The sequence below is a fragment of the Sminthopsis crassicaudata genome, chromosome 1 (assembly GCF_048593235.1).
Source record: "Sminthopsis crassicaudata isolate SCR6 chromosome 1, ASM4859323v1, whole genome shotgun sequence".
In the NCBI taxonomy this organism is placed as follows: domain Eukaryota; kingdom Metazoa; phylum Chordata; class Mammalia; order Dasyuromorphia; family Dasyuridae; genus Sminthopsis; species Sminthopsis crassicaudata.
The window spans coordinates 399,145,718-399,166,358 of NC_133617.1; the positions used below are offsets into that span (position 1 = coordinate 399,145,718).

The following is a 20,641-nucleotide window of genomic DNA, read 5'->3' on the forward strand; positions in this document are numbered from 1 at the left end:
CTACTGTCGAACTTGTCCCTACCAAAATGGTATCACCTACCCATGCACATTTTTCCTTCCCTTGGTCTCCCAATCACACAAGGATAACTACATACTGCCTTGCCCATTTACACATACCTCACATATACCCATTGCTCACTACCGCAGAAACACACATGCAACACTCCTACTGCCACCTGCACCCATTTACTCACTTATAATGCATACACAGCATCACACATACATACACCTATAGCATCCTTACAGATACCCCAGTGGTACCTGCCTGGCATTTTTCTCTAAGAACAGAATTCAATCACATTTTGCTTTTTTTTTCTTTTTTTTTTTCTTCTAATTCAGAGAATGTATCTCCCAGCTTCTTAATTTGCTGTTGAAAGAGAGGATAAAGCTGAGGGTGTTTGAGTTCCCTAGCTTGGTCTAAGAAGGATGTGTCTGAGGGAAGCAAGCGGCTGCTGACTCTGCTGACATGAGGCTGTAGGTATTCACAAGATGTCAATGTCTGGCACAACTTGTGGTAATTTAAAAGATGGACATCAGCTTCATTATTTATAGGATTTTAGAGCGGAGAAGGTCCAAAAACATTGAGACCAACAGCCACTTGGAAAAGTAATGTGCCCAAGGCAAAAATTCAGCTCAGATTCTCACCCTCCAAATCTAGGGCAACCTAGTATCTCATCAAGATTATCTTTTGTATCCTTATATGCGAAAACTTTGTTACTTGTTAGAGTAAAGAAAGAACTGGAGAAAGTTAAAAGTGGAGGTATTAACTTTGCCAAGATAGTTTGAGAATTACTCCTAGTCATATGGGGGAAGAGCAAAACTAGAAAAAGTAGCATGAAATTCAAACTGAGCTATTCCCTAAGCAAATAGCCTATTAACAAAGACATCATGGCATTGCAGATATGTGCGGATCTTGGAGTTAATTTCCTTGGGTCTCAGGTTCATTTCCTGCCTTAGATACTTACTAATTGTGTGGCTACAGTTCAATCACTGATGCTGTGTGCATTAGTTGTTTGTTTTTTTCTTTTTTTCCAAAATGTAAAACAGAGATCATAATACCTGTAGCACCTACATCTTGGTGGAGGTGTGAGAGTCAAGTGATATGCAGAGTATTTTGTAAATTTTAAATCACTAGATGAATAGCAACTGCAGTTATTTTATTAGATTATTTTCTTTCTTCCCTAAGGCTCAGATCATGGCTCTTACAAGAACCAGAAAAATACACAAAATTTAATTTTCCTTCCTTCCTGAGCTACAGTAGTTTGAACACTATAGTAGTACTGGCCTGCAGCACTAAAAGAAACTGGGAAGACCTGAGAAACTTATCTGTAGCTTCTGGTCCCACTTCACCAGCCTTCTATCCTCCCTGCCATGGTTTCAGGGTTTTATTCTTTTCCTATCAAAACATATTCCTAGGAAAGAGTCTAAAATTCCCTTCCAAATTATCCTTCCTAAGAGAATTTGCCTTTTAAAAAAGATTGCAGATACAGCTAGTGGAATACTACTGTGGGTTGAACCAGAGGGAACTTTTGTGATGAAATACACTGTTATCTGGAAATTAAGAATCTGGGTCCTCATCTCAGTTCTTCCTTTAAATTAGGTTATGACCTCAGGCATGTCACAAACATCTTAGCTTCTTTCAGGGAGTCAGGAGGAAAGAATCAAGTTGAGGGAACTGGAAGGGAAGGAGGAGATAAGCAGAGACCTTCTCAATAGCCCTTAATCACACCATATATGTCACATGTATTTTTTAAATGTTGGTCCTGCTTTCTGGAAAGATAGAACACATGACACAAGTGGGTTTGCCAAATAAGTAATTTTATTTATGTGGCTGTCATACACAATATCTGTAAAATACTATGACTTTACCCCAGTCCATCATGAAACATAGGATTTAAAGCTGAAAAGGGTCTTTCTGTCTAATCCACCCCCCCTCATTTTATAGATGAAGAAACTGAGTCCCTTAGTAACATGATTTGCCCAAGATAACACAAAGAATGAGTTATAGAGCCAGGATTTGAATTCAGGTCCATTGACTTTAAATCCAGTGCTCTTTTCTCCTACAGATTTCTGAGTGTCTCTCTTGGCATGGAGCAAAACAGGATTCTTGCCCAAACACCACTGACAAAGGAATTTAGGACTGTGGATCACTGGCTAATTCTTTAAAATCAAATATACTAGTTAAGCCAGACTCTTCATAGAATGGCTTAGGATAGTTACCTTCTGAGGCAGTCAAATGGGAAATGATGTCCTTGCATGTTACCACCATAGGCAGGAACTTCTAACTCAGCTGCACACAATTACCACTAGAAGGATTTACCTTAGGTATAGGAAGAGTGGGGACTGCCTAGTGGGTATAACTTGAGGTATTTGGGGCAGGTTCTCTTCCCTGAAGTCTCTTCCTCAACCTTCACAGTGCCTTAAATTCCATCATTTAGAAATTAATTCATTTTGGTCTGGAAGGTTTTTTTAAGCTATTAAAATACATACATCTTAAAGAAGTAGACATCAGCTAACACTCTGGTAAGAATTAGCTAGCAGAAAGCAGGGCCAGGAGAATTGTCAACTGAATAGACAACTAATAATGTGGAACCAAGAGGAGAGAAGGTGATGTGGGGGGGGGGGGAGAAGTGTCTTAAACACAAACTGCTGAATTCACAATTCTGCTGAAAGCTGGGCCTACCCATTCTTCTACCCAAACAACCCAATAATTTAGGAATAACCAGACCACCTTTGTCAGAAGGAAATTAATAAACCCTCCTGGACTGTCTTCAAAAGATACAAGGTGCTAAGCACCCACAGAAAGCTTTTTTCCTTGATGTAGCTGGGTCTCCTACATACTTCATCTATGTGAAGAATAGTGGTTGCAAATCATAACCTCTCTGCACCTTCTCATCCTGTACAGGTCCATCATTGTCTTTCTATAAATCTCCCCTCAGAGAATTCACCCAGTGAGTAGGAAGTCTCCTTCTGATCTTTTTTTTTTTTTTTTTTTTTTTTTTTTTCCTGAGGCAATTGTGATTAAGTGAACTTGTCCAGGGTCACACAGCTAGGAAGTGTTAAGTGTCTGAGGCTAGATTTGAACTCAGGTCCTCCTGACTTCAAGGTTGGTGTCCTATTTACTGTGCCACCTAGCTGCTCCAACTGTCTGGTCTTTAAACAAAAATTATATATCAAGTAAAACAGCTAAATTAATTTTCGTAGGTGATTTAAGAATTGTGTGATTCTGTATCCTACCAACAACCCATGCCACTGAAAGAAAGAGGTATCTTACATGTACTAATTACTTAATGAATGTGTGTTATATGGAATTGAATTAAATAAACATTGAAAAAGGGCAAGATTTGGATAAAAGCTGGGTGTTGTGAGGATTTCTCTGTACCTCAATACCTAAAAAAGGGGTTAAAATTCTGTTAAAATCCCAGCCCCCTCCCACTCCCAGTGCCTAACCATGTACCAGATAACCAGTAAGTACTCCATAAACATGTAGTGACTGATTAAATAGCCAGATAGGAAAGAGACAGAATACAAACAGAGAAGGAAGGAGAAAAATTATAAGAAAGAGTGAAATAAAGGAAAAATAAAAGGCAGGAGGTGAGGCAGGGAGAAAGATGTAAAAAAACACATTGATCATGTAGCTCTTGGAAATATAAATAGTGTAGGAATTTATTATTAGCCTTATTCTACCAAAAAAAAAAAAAAAAGCAACAGTGATATCCACATCTATGACAAAGCCTAGACAGTTCTGCCATTTTCTTTGCCTCAGCTTGCATAGTTAGTAAAACTGTTACACTGGGAAGTTTCCTGTGAATATAAGATAGAGAGGAAAAGAGCTCATTGAAGAAGGAGGAGGTAAGAAGACAGAAGTATGAGAAGGAAATCTAGGGCAAACTCCCAAACTTTCTCTTCCTTCTGAGTCATCATTTGTCCTTTCATAGCAAGTTCTCTAAATGGCCCTAGATGTTGGCCTGTCTGCCTTTTTGGTTGGCTATATCCAAAGTTGATCTGAGCAGGGACCTCCCAGGAATTTTCCCTGCCCTTCTCCCATTGTCTCTTCCTTCCTGCCCTCAATTCCAACTTAAGATTATCACCTCCAGGTAGGTTGACTAGGTGACTACTAGAAAATGGTATAGAACCAAGTTCCTAGGGACTTTGGAAATTTATCATTTTCTTTGGAATTGTTTCAACCTTCTTTCCACATCACTATCCCCATACCCATCTCCCAGCCCGGAAAAGCCAAAAGCAATAACCACTACTGAGATACCCCTATGAGAATGGGTCACTCACACAGTAGCTGTCTATTTTCTTGGATCATCTATCTAGAGCTAAAAGGGGACCTCAGAGGTCATCCATTCCAATACTCTAATTTTTCAGCTAATGAAGTTGAGACCCAGAGAAATTTAATCACTTGCCTAAGGTCACACAGGTGGTCAGCATCTTAGGCAGGATTTGAACCCAGTTCATCTGGCTCCAGAGCTACTGTGCCACATCACTTTCATTGTCTCACCTTCTCTGTCTTCCCTTTCTGGCCCAGGGTAGCTTTTCCCCCCTCCTCTTCCCTCTGGTGTAAGTGACTCTGGCTTGAAGGCAGGGAAAATTCCATTATCTGCCCTAGTATCAGGGCTGGCCCATTGATTTCACAGGATGGTCCACATGACAGGTCCCCAGCATTTCCATGCATCTCTTACTACCCTAAATGTTATCTCACCTAAGGGCTTCTTCCTTCTACTCAAGAACCGGTCCCCCCCTCTAGCTCTCTACCGGCTCTACCTCTCTATCTGGCCCTTTGATGTCCTTGGGGCCAATCAACCAGGCCATATTTTCTCAACAAAAAATGTCTGTCTATACATTCTCTACAATATGATTATTTCCATCATCACACACACACATGCACACAGAGATTATACACACATTTCTATCCATAGCCCATGACTTTCTCACGTGCACTGTCATATGCTGGCTGTAACTGGATATCAGCATGAAGCTGCTATTGAGATGAATGAAGAGCTGGTATTGGTTCTGACTTTGAGTGCTTTCTAAGTCAAAGGAAATCATTCTTAATTCTGGATGTTGGTACATCAGGGGGTATGAAGGGCAGGACAAAAGAAAGACAGAGAAACTACCACATGAAAGACATCACTCTTACCCCAACAGCCCCCACAGATAGAGCATGGAGTTTGTCTCCTCCAAAATTTAGAGGAGATAAATTCAAAGAAAAGTCCTTTAATGGAGGAACATGACCCCCACCATCCTCTTGGAGGCCTTGGAGCCTCAGTTAGCTGTCTCTTCCAAAACATGCAATAGACAAAGACACACTGCAAACCTATTAACCCTCTGAGCTCTATTCATGCCTTTGCTTGACTGGTAGTCCAAGAATGGCATGAGGCAAACTACTTGCATACACCAAGTGCCTATTTTCTCTTTTAGCATGATAGAAAAACTAGGTTTCACAGTGGGCCTGGGCAGTAGGCTGTATTGAAAAGTGGAAGAGATGATCTAATCCTCAACTACCTTTGGGGAACTCTTATTCCTTCATAAAGTACCCAAAGAATCTGCGAATAAAGAGCCCAATGGAAGAAGATAACAGGTTCTGGAATTGGGTTTGAACATGGAATCAATCCTTATATTCAAACTCCTTAAGGGTCAGACCCTGAATGTCCTCCTTCTGCCCATAGCCAACCTGAAAGCTGGTCATCAGGTATCTTTATTTCCTGATGTCAGAAAAAGGATGATATTACTTCTGAATTTTAAGACTGATGTGAAAAGGTCAGGATAGAGAAAATAAAAACAATATTTGACCTTCAAGCCAAGTCCTGGAATTGGCTTTGTGGAAAAGGTTTTTCTGGTCATGGATCCTCTTATCTAATCCCTATCCTCACTTTTTCCCCTATTTTTCAGGAAAAGAAATCCTAATTATTTCTATTGTATTTGAATCCCAACCTTTTTTTTTTTCAGTGTATACAAATTATCCTCTGACCTTCCAAATCAGTGCCAAGGGAAAGCAACTATACCCTATTTTACATTTTTCTGCTTTTGCTCATAGGGAAAATGGGGCCTCCTAATTGAAATAACAAGTACAAAAAGGTTTATAATTCACAGTTTCCATTCTCTTTACTAGGCCCTTGCACATTCCCCCACAATTGGCCTCCATTAACTCCAAGCCCTCCATTGTACAATAGCTCTTGCCAGTTTGGCTCAAAGGGTTAATAAACCGGGGCTTCTCATACACGTAAGACACAAGCTCATTCACCAATAGAAACACAAGAACCAGTTAAACTCCACAGCATTAAGGTTTCCTATAGCGGTTCTTTGGGGTTTCACCACACCCTGTTTTGTCGCAGTTGGGAGCACCTGGATTCTTCCCCAACCCAATGCTTCCCAAGAGACTGGGAAGCTCATGGGTGATGGCCCGTTCAATCTTCTCCAGAAAGCATCCTCCCATGTAGGAGCACTGCTGAGAGAGCAGCTTGAAACTGGAGATAGGATTGATGCCAAAGAAGTCCTTATAGGCCTCGCGATTGGGGAGGTCAAACTTGCTGACATTGGTCTTTGCCAGAATGGTCTTGAAGATATAGAACTTATCTGGATCCTCCACAATGTCCTTGAAGACCAACTCTCCATCACTAAAGAAGGTCATTTTGTCCTTGTAGGTCTGCAAGTAGCGGTCAACTAAGAGAGCATGAATGCGTACCCGGATGGCGTGCTGACGGATAAAGGCAATCTTATTCTCCATCCTATTCTCAATCACCTGGTTCAGATCTTCCAAAAGAGAAATTTCTTCTTTGAGGAATAACTCCCGGTGGGTGTCAGGCTTATAGTCCTGGGGCCAAAAGGAGCTGACATAAACTCTTGGGGGTTCTGTGACATTGATGAGAGGGGCCAAGCTCCAGAAGAGGGCACCATAAACACGCATGAGCATCTGGGTGGCCAGATTATCAGCTTTGTTCAATATTATTCTTATTTGGGATTCACGGCCTTTTAGTTGGCGAAAGAGCATCTCCAGCTCCAGACCCACATCCAGTTTGGTTGGGTCAAAGACAACAAAGATGAGATCAGCTCTGTCAATGAACCACTGGCACACATCATTGAATGGGTAACCTTTGAAAGGAAGAAGGTAAGATTAAACTAGTATTCTTTTCATCATCTTCCTATTATCTGTAGAAAAGAGAACATTACATGTTTAACCCATATCCGATTGCTTGCTGTGAGGGGAGTGAAGGGAGGGAGAGAAGGGAGAAAATTTTGAAACACAAGGTTTTGCTAAGGTGAATGTTGAAAACTACCCTTACAAGTATTCGGAAAAATAAAAAGCTATTTTTAAAAAGAAGTGAGAACACTTAGTATCTTCTAGGTTTCTAAAGAGTTTTGCAACAATCTAAATGTATGCCTCTAGCTATGTCATTAATACCATAAATTTTTGTCCTCTAGTAGGTGAAGCCCAGAAAAACTTCTTCCTACTTTGATCAAATGCCCAACTCTCCAATAGAATGTTCATCCTGAATTAAGCGTGGCCAAACTCCAATTCAGTTGTCTCTCTGGGTTGACAAATTAAATAGATTCATTGAGAGGTGAATATTTTTAATTAAATATTTTCTGGCCTCTGAACATTCAGTAGGGTGGAGAGAGCATGAGCAATGGCTTTGACATGGAAGGTAAGAACTGGGGACCTGGAAAAGAAGACCTAAAAGGAGATGGCTTTGTCCTCTCACCTGTACAGTGACAGCATCCTTACATTACTTGAGCAAATAAGTAACACTTAGCAGTGTGAGGTACATCACCCAATCACTTATCCCCATAAGTACCAAATTCAGGAACTCATTTTACATCTGCCTGTGATTCCTGGTTGTGGCAGCATTACACTGAACTTCCATGCCATCAGCCTAGTGTTTGCCTAGCCTTCTGAGTCCAACTCCACTCTAGAGATCAGTTTGTTTTGGTGAGTACACACAAATGCATCAAGACAAATCCACTGGAAAGAAGGGAGGCTTAATAAAGGAAGTTATCTAGTCTTGAGCTTGAGTTCCATGTCCTGGTTGGACAAAGGTCAAGTTGAGAAGGTCTCATGGATAATGGATAGAGTACTGGCATTAGCATTATTAAGACCTAATTTCAAATCCTGCCTTTAACATTTTCTGGCTCTGTGATGATGAAAAATTCATTTGATTTCTCTTGATCTCAGCTTCCTCACCTACAAAATGAAAGGGTTATGCTAGATGACATCTAAGATCCCTTCTATCTCTAAATCTATGATCCTATAAATGCACTTGGATAAAGAAGCATGTTCAGTCCAGGACCTTTAGAATTCTTTCATCTCAGTTACTACTCCAGGTCAAAATTAATAACCTCAGAATAAATCTCTAGGGCTTGCCTTATATTTATCTATCTGTCTATGTCTGTTTATCGAACTAGCTAGCTATCTGTCTCTATCCTGACTGTATGTCCATTTATATCTATCTTGACTGTATGTCCAGTTATCTTTCTATCTATCTATTCTGACTATATGTCCATTTATCTTTCTAACTATCCTGACTGTAGGTTCAATTATCTATTTATCTATTTGACTATATGTCCATTTGTCTATCTTGACTGTATGTCCATTTATTTATCTATCTATCCTGACTGTATGTCCATTTATCTATCTATCCTGACTATATGTCCATTTATCTTTCTATCTATCCTGATTGTATGTCCACTTATCTATCTATCCTGACTGTGTGTCCATTTATCTCTCTATCTATCTATCTATAGACTGCCTTGGAATCAACTTAGCCCTAGAGAGCAAAAGCAGGATCACTCCCTCTGTAGTCTGGGCTGATGATGAAGCGCACATCATCTTCCAACCCAGTAATTGCCAGGAGGTCCACCAGATGATACAGAGAAACATGATATTGTGGTTTTGGAGTCTTTGGATCTGTTTCCTCATCTTCAAAATAAAGGGATTGAACTAAATGACCTTCTCTCTCCAAGGTCTCTTCCTGCTAAACATCTGTGATAATACTCTACTCTCCTTCTCCCCCAAACACCATGCCCTTAAATTACCTCGTTCTTGTTGCTTGCGGTTTTCAATGATGCCCGGTGTGTCCACAAAAGTGACCCTCTCCAAAAGCTTGTGAGGAACCTCAATGCCAATCAGCTTCTCCAGGAAGTTCTGGCCAAATTTTTCAAGAGGTGAGAAGGAGCGAGCACTGTCAGCAGCCATGACAATGCCTTCGATGGTTTTCAGCTTAGGGCCATGCATGAGGACTGTGAACTCAGAAGTGGTGGGCTCAGCACCTATGCCACAGAGAGAAATGATGGCAGGTATATGGAGGTGACTACAGGAGGTATTCCAAAAACATTTTTTGTTATTAAAAAGTGTTCCTGGATTTGAAAAGTCACTAGCCAGTAATTTCTACTATTACAATGTCTGTCTCTCATATGTGTAACTGTTTTCCACATTCTGCTTGCCACCATTCTGGTCCTGGACCCCTGACCTCTAAGTTTATCCATGAACAATAGCTTCCTTACTGACCTCCTTAAGGAAAAAGCAATTCCTGACTAGAGTCAAGAAGGTAGGAGCTGAATTGGGAGGAAAGTTAACATGACAACAAAACTAGTCCAGAATGGTAGTGGAAAGGTGTAGGGGCTGGTAGAAAGAGTCAAAGAGCACTAAGAGTCAAAGGTCTGACAACAGAGTTCAGGAGACAGATTGCCAGAGATTAACAGATTTCAGGGGTCAGAGAACCTGACTCAGGAAGCTAAAATGCAGGTGTCAGGAAGTTGACCATTTGTAGGGCTATACTTAGTGATTCTTCAAAACTTTAGTCTTTTTTATTGTGACTGCTTCTGTTTATCATCTATAACACTTGATGGCTGTGTGGTGATGGGTGGAGTCTGTTCAAGTGATTGATCTGTTAAATACCTAAAACTGAGAAAAAAATTCTTTTTACAGAGCATGCTCTGTGGCAACATTGGCCACTTTAACTTACATAATGAACTATTTCAAATAACAAAAAAAAGTTGAAGCATATCAGTTCATAAGATCATCAAATTTCTGAATAGATATTATGGTATTTCACACCCAATAACATAATTTATGATATATTTTCATATAGGAAGTACCAGATCTAGGAAACTATCTTTCATTCATTACTCCTTCATAGCTTCAAGCATGACATCACTTCTGATCAATAGCCTATTAAATCAAACATCTATGTATTGGAAGGCCAATTCAAAATGGTAATGTCAACGGTTCCTTTGTCATAAAAGCATTTTACTTTTTTCTTTTAATTAACAGCACTGGTACAAGGTCAGATGAAGTCCTTCTTCTAATTCTTTTCTAAAAATCTTTACAAGGCTGCCATATCTAGCTTGGACAACAAGTAAACATAGCTTTCTTCCTGGCTCTAGGAACCAAATTGATTGTGTAAAACAAATAGACTTTGCAGAATCAACTTTTCTGCCTCAATCATGCTAAACACATCCTGGTAATCCTCAATGCCTAATACAATCTGTTATATATAGTAGGTACTGAAGAAATATTTAATTTTTTAAAAATACACATTTTAGGGGCAGCTAGGTGGCGCAGTGGATAGAGCACCAACCCTGAATTCAGGAGGACCCGAGTTCAGATCTGGTCTCAGACCTTAACACTTCCTAGTGTGTGACCCTGGGCAAGTCACTTAACCCCAGCCTCAAAAAAATAAATAAATAAATAAATAAAATACACTTTTTAAAAGCATAACAATCACATCATAAAATAAGATCTCAGTTACCTGTGTAAAGCTGGTAACGAGTGTCTTCCAGCCCAAGGAGATAGTTTATCATGGTAGATTTGCCAACGCTCCACGGTCCCAGGAAAAGTACCATTGGTTTGGAAGTGATCTCCCCATCTATAAGGAACAGACATTAGAAATTAATGTGAACAAATAATATAATATTTTTCATTACATAAGCAATACATTTAAAAAATAGAATCTTTTTGTAATAAATGGTCCCCCTAGATATGCTAATTAAGTTGCAAAATTCTAGATTTAAGGAAATAAAAGTAGAGTAGGTTTACGAACTCATTGTTCCCCAGCAGATAGATTTGCAAAACATGAAGGTGCATCCTCAGGATTTTTCAGAGATAAAAGAGAGGGAAAATAGTGACAGAGAACATAATAACTACTACTCTCCCTGTTTCCCATTTATATTGTTCATCTTAGAAAGATCTCTGCCTGGGGCCCCCTATGAGGGAGCCCAATGGATCACTCACTAGTTTTAGCAGTGAAAAGACAAAGATATAGGGAGAATATGCAAAGTAAGAGAGAGAATTTAAGGCTTGAGGATCCTGGAAAAGAAAGTCTGGTTGTCTCACTTCTTGACCTGACATTTGCAGCCTTGAATGGGGGCACCAGAGGCTCCACATGTGCTTGAAAGGACCTGTAGCTCTATTTGTGAGCAAATGATCATTTCCTGGCTCCCAAGTAAAGATAACCAAGAACTAAATAGCCAAGTTAGCTCTTACCCCGGGCAGAGTGACAAGAGACATAGACCAGCTCTTAAAGAGTTTCTGCCTTTGGGAGGTACTGGGTCAGGGGATCAAATGGAATGTACAGTCTAACATATATGCAAGAAATGCTTTCATTTTTATTACCTTTTATCTAATCCCATTAAATGTCCTATAAATTAATGATCTTTCTGGAAAACAGATCATAAAACAGACCTGTCTCCTCTGGGGAGACATATTACTGGCACAGTATGTTGCATATGTTGTCAGTTGGATCCATGACTATTATTTTTGCTTAACTGTTTATCTTTGTTTCAAAGGAGGATTCAATTTGGTATGGGAATGAGATTGGGGTACATCTGGTAACAACTGTCATGTAATAACAAAAAACATTAATAAAACTTTTTTTTTTTTAATTAAGGATTTTAGGAGAGATGAATTAATGAGGCACATGCAATGAAAATGATAAATGAGAACTGGCTAAGTAAAGACGACAAATACAGTCAAGGGTCTGGATTGGTGGAACCACAAATTCATATCCCTAGACATGTACAGAGTGAGGGATACTGAGGAACCAGCTCTTTAATGTTCTTACAAAAGGAATAGTTAAAGTAGTTAATACTCACAGCTCCCCCTAGTGTTTGTTGAATCATATTATAAAAGGAAAAAAAATAAATGAACTTTTCAAAATGTTAACAATAGAATCATCTGTGAAAGATTGGCTGTTCCTTTGTAATATTTTCAAGTATGCCCTCGATACATGTATGGAGCAATCTCATAAAGACTTTTATGAAATGGGAAAAGAGGTACAAAACGGGCTGTTAGTGCTTTCTTAAAAGTAGTAATCTCATCAGGATTTGTTTCCCCAATCCTTTTAGTATCTCCACCTCCTTGAGTTAGCTTATAAAATGATACTTCAGCTAGAGGATTCATATGTATAAAATATTTATAGTATCACTTTTTGTTGTAGCAAAAAAACACAAACAGAAACAATGTAGATGTTTATCAGGAAATGGCAGAACAAACTGTGGTATATGTGAATAGAGCAAAATCTTATAGAGAGAAATAATTTTTTAAAAGCCAGTTTAAGAGAAATCTGGGAAGAGTTATGTGAATTGATTCAGAGTGAAATGAACAGAACTAGAACAGTTAAAATATTGTAAAGGAAAACAGCTTTGAAAGACTTTAGATCTTTCATGCTTCTTACATCTTACCAGAGAAGTAATTTATTATAGGTATAAAATGAAATGTGTATTTTCAGACTTGGACAATGTGGGGCTTTACTTTATTTGATTATGCTTATTTGTTACAAGGGAAAGCTACCCATGTTATAAATGAACCTAAGTTCAGAACTGAAAAGGAGAAAAAGAATAGATGAATGAATTTGAGAAATTGTATAGTAATTTCAATGATCCAAATTACTCTCTGACAAAAACACTCCAAACTGTAAGATGGGCATACTGCTTAACACCCACATTCTCCAAAGAGTAAAAATTGTGAACCCCAAAATCAATGGAAAGATAGATGTTATGTATAAATAGGCTACAACAGATTTCCAATAATAGCATAGGGGTTTTATGTAGCAAGAATGAGGAATAGCAAACAGCCCAAGGGAAGCAATGATACCCACAAAATGAGAAGAAAGAGGAGGAGGAGATGGAAGAGGAGGAGGAAGAGAAGAAAATAAGGAAGACCTCCAAAAAAGTGGTTAGATCCTCTTTAAGAAAACATGGAAAAGAATCACACAGAATAAGAAGTCATAAATGTATTATAAATTGTACCCTTGGAAAATCACAGATGCATTGAGGTAAGTAAGCCCTTTATTAAGGAATTCTAATGAGATAACATGGTGTGACAGAAACAGCACTTGATTGGCAGTCAGAAGATCTGGACTCAAGATTCGAAAAAAAATTGAGTTACAGCTCTTCAACTTACTAGCAATGTGACCTTAAATGGATTATGTAATACCTAGATTCTCAGTTTCTTCATCTTTTAATGGTGATTATGATAATACTCTACTTTATAGGATTGTCATGCAAAAGGAATTTTATAAAGTGGGATCTTTTAGAAATTTGAACTAGTATTCCTTAATTAACCTTTAAGACTATTATCAAGTACATTGTTGGTGGAATTGTGAATACATCCAGCCATTCTGGAGAGAGATTTGGAACTATGCTCAAAAAGTTGTCAAACTATGTATACCCTTTGATCCAGCATGTTACTACTGGGCTTATATCCCAAAGAGATCTTAAAGAAGGGCAAGGGACCTGTATGTGCAAGAGTGTTTGTGGCAGCTCTCTTTGTAGTGGCCAGAAACTGGAAACTGATTGGATGCCCATCAATTGGAGAATGGCTGAATAAGTTGTGGTATATGAATGTTATGGAATATTATTGTTTTGTGAGAAATGACCAGCAGGATGATTTCAGAAAGGCCTGGAGAGACTTACATCAACTGATGCTGAGTGAAATGAGCAGGACTAGGAGATCATTATATACTTCAACAACAATACCGTATGATGATCAATTCTGATGGACGTGGCCCTCTTCAACAATGAGATGAACCAAATCAGTTCCAATAGAGCAGTAATGAACTGAACCAGCTACACCCAGGAAAAGAACTCTGGGAGATGACTATGAACCATTACATAGAATTTCCAATCCCTCTAATTTTGTCTGCCTGCATTTTGGATTTCCTTCACAGGCTAAATGTGAACTATTTCAAAGTCTGATTCTTTTTTTACAGCAAAACAACTATTTGGTCATGTATACATCTATTGTATTTAATTTATACTCTAACATATTTAACATGTATTGGTCTACCTGCCATCTTGGTGGGGGGGGAAGGAGGGGAAAAATTGGAACAAAAGGTTTGGCAGTTGTCAATGTTATAAAATTACCCATGCAAATATCTGGTAAATAAAAACTATTTTAAAAATTTAAATAAAATAACTGTAGACAATAAAAAAAAAGAATATGTTTACTGTAGAGATAATTTCATTTTTTATTTTATTCACTGAGTCTAGCATAATGTTTGATATATGATAGATCCTTTTTATCTTATTTAATATTATATTTGTTCTGATAAATATAAAAATAATTTTATCCCTCAAAAAAAAAAAACTTATCAAGGAAGAGCACATGGACATCATTTAGTGCCCCTATCAGAAATAGAAAACTCAACTGGATGATCCAATATGGCAGATCCTTAGTCCAGTTTTCTTATTAGGTATAATTGCTTCATTAAAGGAATGTAAGAGATAAAAATTGCAATATGTCACTGAACTTTATCACCTCAGAAATGGGAGCTTCTGTGTAAAATGTAGACGTCAGGGAAGTCTTCCCCACAGAAAGTCCTGCCTCATTCTCATCTTGGCTTTCCTCTCCATATAGTGAAAGAGATTGGAATAGATGATCTCCAAGATCTTCTTTTAACTCAAAGCCCTATAATTAGACTTAGGATCTGTAGAACATAAAGCCCTTGATTTTCTACTTTAATCCTTATTGATCTCTTCTTTCTCTGAAATCCTTCAAAAGAGCACTGCCTTTAGAATCAAGGAACCAGAGTTTAAACTCATTTAACACATGGCATAAACTGCCATTTATGACCTGTGTGAACTTGGCAGGCAATTCCTACAATTTCCCTAAGCCTCGATTTCCTCATCTGTAAAATCCAATCTCACTCACTTAACACTTACTTGCTATGTGACCCTTGGCACATCATAACCCCGACTGCCTCATGGGGAGGAAAAAGAAAAAAACCCTTCTTGAAAACCTCCCAGTCTTATTTTTAAAAGGCTCCTCAGCAGGATGGTTCAACCCTGACTCCTAGATTAAGGGCTGTACCACAGGGCCCAGACTGTCCAGAGCTCCTGTGCTCCTAGCCCCCTTTTGTAGGATGAAGACCATTCAGCCCAGGTCTGGGATAGTTTAACATAAGGGCTTCTGCCCAAAAAATAATTTCCTATAGTTAATGGGAATCCTATCTCACTCCCTTCCCTCACATCTCATCACCACATCCCTATCTCCTACAATAAGTAATATTCCTGCAGACAGCAAGTGCTCAAAAAAAATTGTTGGCAAAATTGTGTATATAATGAGATGTTAATTAAAAGCTCTGTACCAAAACTAAGATGAAATACTGGATGAAGTTCCAGATCTGGAGGCAAGAATTCCTATCTTCCTAAGTTCAAATCTGACCTTAGACACTTTCTAACTATATGATCCTGGGCAAGTCACTTAATCCTGTTTACCTCAGTTTCCTCATCTGTAAAATAAACCAGAAAAAGAATTGGCTAACCATTCCAGTATCTTTGTGAAGAAAACCCCAAATGGGCTCATGAAGAATTGAAAATGACTGAAAAATAACTAAACAATAACACCAATAGCAAAGCTAAGGGCTCAATCCATGTTTCCTGTTTCCTTGCATAAAGAGATAATATTATAGGAAGTAAATATATATATATGGAAATATAGTAATTCATCAATAAGTAGAGGTTTGTTGCCCTATTGGGACTCTCTTAAGGAGTGTCTATCTCTTCTGAGTAGATGAAACCATCTCCTTTCAGAGAAAAGGTTGTGTCATTCATTCCCACTCACCCCCGAGATAGCTCACATAATGAAAGCCCTTCTGTTTTTAGACACAGCCCAGTGAAATTGAGAGAAACTGGGCTTTCCAAGATAGAGTATAATTAGAGTCGTTCATGGGCGAATGAAATTTGAGCAAGGGACACTGTTGTTTCAGCTTTTTTACACAAGAGGGCATGAGAGCCATAGCAACATCAAAGTAGGAAGCAGAAAAGCAGGGGTAAAGCCTGGAAGAGACTATATTGTTGACAGTAGAAGCATGCCAGAAAAATGTTAGGGACCAGAAAGAAGGTAAAGTCCTAAAGGTGAATCCTGGTCTCTGTTTCCCTAGCCTCTGGCCAGTATTACTTCTGATGCAGGCACTTAGAATCAAAACCCAGTCAAGAGTTATTCCCAGTGAAAGCAAATTAACCTGCCCCAAGGAAAGATGAACTGGGGTGAGGGGATTAAGAAGAGAGAATAAAGAGAAACTAAAAAGTGATTTCTGCACCTATAGTCATCTCATGAAATCAGATCCATGATATATAGAGTGAGAAGGAAATTGGCCTTGAGTTTAGGTTTGGCAATTTGGATGATTAATGAAATAGAACTTCAAGCTTTTGGCAGGGAGAGGGGGAAACATGGAAACATACTAAGGAGTGCAAGTAATGATAGTCTCATGAAATATTAAATTTCAGAAAAGTCTCCTCCAACTGATATTCTGAGGAGGGCATGAGGAGGCAGGGAGAGATTATGGAATATAATTGCTGGTTTGGACTTCTATAAATTGTGCTTATGCCCATTCAAAGAGGTACAGTACCCACTTCTTGCAAGAAACATAATATAAAGCCTTCTTCCACTGACTCAAAAAGAAAGGAACTTCCAGCTTTATTCTCTGAGTCTTCATTTCTAAGTGGGACTCCCTCAGGAGTTTCCCTGGGCCCTACTCTCTAAGCAGAATTCTGGTGCTTGTACCTGATAACAAAGGAAGCCGAGAATACTCCATGAGCCTTAGGTCTTCATATGATCAGACTTACCTGTAATCTCATGCTGCCTCAGTTCATTGTACTTATAGGATTGCTCCAGAGGTTTGATGGAAGAATGGTAGATCTTTCTTAGCCGCTGCATCACCCCTAGGGGTCAATGAGGAAAAAGGGAAAGGGTCAAACCAGATAGGCTCCAATCTGCTTGAATATACTAATATACCAATCCTCCAAGGGACTACATTATAACTGCCTTGCCAATCAACAGCCATGGTTTTCCAGGGAGCCCCTTTTGTACCTATTAATGCTAGATAATTTGCACATCTGGAGGATAGGAGGAACTATTGATCATTATCATCACATTCCTCATCCTTCATCTCACTGAAGTAAATTCCCATATAGCAACATACACTGCCATACAAAGAATCATACAATTTTTCAAGCTAGAAATTCTTTTACTCCATTCCTCTATCTCTAGGTCAAACATTCTCAAGGTTTCCAGAGCTTTTTTTAAAGATCCTCTCAGCAGTGTGTCCCAATCCATAATTTCTGGATTAAAGGCTTCATTTGAAAAGCCTGCTTTCTAACTACATGGCACCCCTTTGTGAGACGGGAATTCTTCAACTCAGGCCTTTTGAGGAATGGGGAAATTTAACTTAAAGTCTTCTGTCCCCTATATAAATTCCTATAGTAAATGGGAATCTCATCTCACCTCTTTCCATTTTTTATAACAGTTAAGTTTCAAAGACAGATTTCAGAGGAATAATTATTTAACATAATAAAAAATTTAAGAAATCAGCTCCTGTAGAACATTTCTGAAATCCTTCCTTTGTGAGATTTTTCTTGTCTTCTTAGCTAATGAAACTAAACTTGGCTACAGCATTTAAGTCCACCTAGCTTCCTGATCAGTAGAATTTCTCCTTCTGACATCATATAGCACTTCTCTAATGAATTCACTATGTAATAGTAGATATTCCAATTATTTGTATTTGGATCTTATTCTTTTACAGGACTGCCAAGTCCCATGAGGGCATAGTGCCTTATACCCAGTAGGTATTCTCTCCCTACTGTTCTCATAAGGCAACAGTGATTCTGCAGACAATTCTCAGATGAAGAAATTGAAATTATTTCTAGTCATATGAAAAGATGCTCCAAGTCATTATTAATCAGAGAAATGCAAATTAAGACAACTCTGAGATACCACTACACACCTGTCAGATTGGCTAGAATGACAGGGAAAGGTAATGCAGAATGTTGGAGGGGATGTGGGAAAACTGGGACACTGATACATTGTTGGTGGAATTGTGAATACATGCAGCCATTCTGGAGAATGATTTGGAACTATGCTCAAAGTTATCAGACTGTGCATACCCTTTGATCCAGCAGTGTTACTACTGGGCTTATATCCCAAAGAGATCTTAAAGAAGGGAAAGGGATCTGTATGTGCAAGAATGTTTGTGGCAGCTCTTTTTGTAGTGGCCAGAAAGTGGAAACTACGTGGATGCCCATCAATTGAAGAATGGCTGAATAAATTGTGGTATATGAATATTATGGAATATTATTGTTTTGTGAGAAATGACCAACAGGATGATTTCAGAAAGGCCTGAGAGACCTACATGAACTGATGCTGAGTGAAATGAGCAGGACCAGGAGATCGTTGTATACTGCAACAACAACACTATATGATGATCAATTCTGATGGATGTGGCCATTTTCAACAATGAGATGAACCAAATCAGTTCCAATAGAGCAGTAATGAACTGAACCAGTTATACCCAGGGAAAGAACTCTGGGAGATGACTATGAACCACTACATAGAATTCCCAATCCCTCTATTTTTGTCTGCCTGCATTTTGGATTTCCTTCACAGGCTAATTGTACCCTATTTCAAAGTCCGATTCTTTTTGTACAGCAAAACAACTTTTTGGACATGTATACATATGTTGTATTTAATTTATACTCTAAAATTTATACTCTAACATATTTAACATGTATTGGTAAACCTGCCATGGGGGGGGGGGGAAGAAAGGGGAAAATTAGAACAAAAGGTTTGGCAATTGTCAATGTTGTAAAATTACCCATGCATATATCTTGTAAATAAAAACAATAATAATTAAAAAAAAACAAAAAACAGTGGTTCTGGTTCTAACATCTTGTTGGAAATCAAAAGGGATTCTAGGGCTAAGTCATGCACTGGTCATTCCATGCCTAGTTCTTGATTGATTGAATAACAATTATTGGAGCAAATCACAGAAGCCATCTGTGTGAGGATGCTTCCAAGGCTTATCAAAGATATTGTTACAAATCTCCCCCAAAATGTGTTATGTGCATTCCCAACTACACATGTTTGCATATGTTATTCCCCCTGTCTGAAAAGCCCTCCTTTCTACTATCAGCCTATATAAAGTATGCATTCACCCTTCAGAGTTCAGCTTAATGAAGATAACCTGATTCAATAATTCCAAGTTACTTTTTCTATTTATTGTGATTTCCCTCGAAATTTATAGGCATGGCCCCAGAACACATTTCCTTATATGTAACCTTGATATGTGTACTTTTCATTTTCATTAGTCATTATTAGACCCTTTCTTCTCCTTGAAACTCATTCCCACCTTACCTGAAAAATCATCAGCTGGTTTGTCTTCCTTCAGCATCAGGGTTTCTTCTATATGAGAACGGTCCCTTACAGGTGCTTCACTTACATCCTCTGTTTCTTCTGGGAAGAAAAATATAGCAAGGCATTAGTTTCAGGCAAAAAGCTAGTCCTCCCCCCGGGAACTAGACCCAATATTCTGGGAGCTTCTCCTCCACTCTCTTTTTTTCTTTTAAGGCCTTGGCTCCTCTCTTTTTGGCCAGCTTTAGCCCCTTCATTCTCAATATTCTGAGAGCAGTCAGCATTGTGGAAAGAACAGAGATGACCATCAACTCCTCACACACCTTGTCTGGGCTGATCTCAGGAACTAACTACACAGATAAGACACCTTAAAGTAAAGGTGCTACAGGGAATCAATGTCAAACTCAAACAGAAATAGAAATGGATCTCTACAGGCTCCATATTGACTTAGAAAACCATAAATTAACATCTATGATGTATTATATTTTCATTTATTTTGTTGAACATTTTCCAATTACATTTTAATTTGGTTCAGACTACATTAAGGGATTTTTTCATGCACAGGCAGACTGAGTTTGATAACTTTACTCTTGGACATTTATCCTATCTCATGCTTCTATGTATTCTCTCTATCACTGAGTTCTAAACTGATCACACTCCAGGAGCTCACCAGATCTCTCTTCTGTGAAGTATACTCTAGAATCCCAACACTGAAATCACCAAAAGGTCACCTATGAATCTTACCTGAAGCAGGAATTCCCTCTATAACATCTCAATTATGTTTTTAATGAGAGAATTTGAGCTGTGGACTTTATGATTGGATTAGTAAAGGTAAGAATGAGATTAAGTTGAAGAGTAGAGAGGAATCCAATATTTAACATAGAGTTGTCATACCCTTAGTGCCGCATAGCCCTTGGATTTGAGAGGGCAGGTGATATATAGCAAACCTAAAAAGAAACAAGGGTCATATCCTAATCGGGCACAGCAGCTTATTGGGAAACCAATTAAACC

At 38.6% G+C, this 20,641-nt stretch overlaps 1 protein-coding gene across 2 annotated transcripts in view; it reads right to left on the minus strand.

The window, feature by feature from the left end:
• Nucleotides 1-1,801: 1,801 nt before the first annotated feature.
• SRL (sarcalumenin) overlaps nucleotides 1,802-20,641 on the minus strand; it is a 68,265-nt gene continuing 49,425 nt past the window's right edge. For both annotated transcript variants that reach the window (XM_074279999.1, XM_074279998.1), the window contains 5 exons: nucleotides 19,634-19,732; nucleotides 17,071-17,166; nucleotides 10,755-10,871; nucleotides 9,040-9,273; nucleotides 1,802-7,098 (listed from right to left, as the gene is read on the minus strand). In XM_074279999.1, coding sequence (XP_074136100.1) covers nucleotides 6,287-7,098; nucleotides 9,040-9,273; nucleotides 10,755-10,871; nucleotides 17,071-17,166; nucleotides 19,634-19,732 — 1,358 coding nt within the window. In that variant the 3' untranslated portion in view covers nucleotides 1,802-6,286. The remainder of the gene's footprint in view (nucleotides 7,099-9,039; nucleotides 9,274-10,754; nucleotides 10,872-17,070; nucleotides 17,167-19,633; nucleotides 19,733-20,641) is intronic.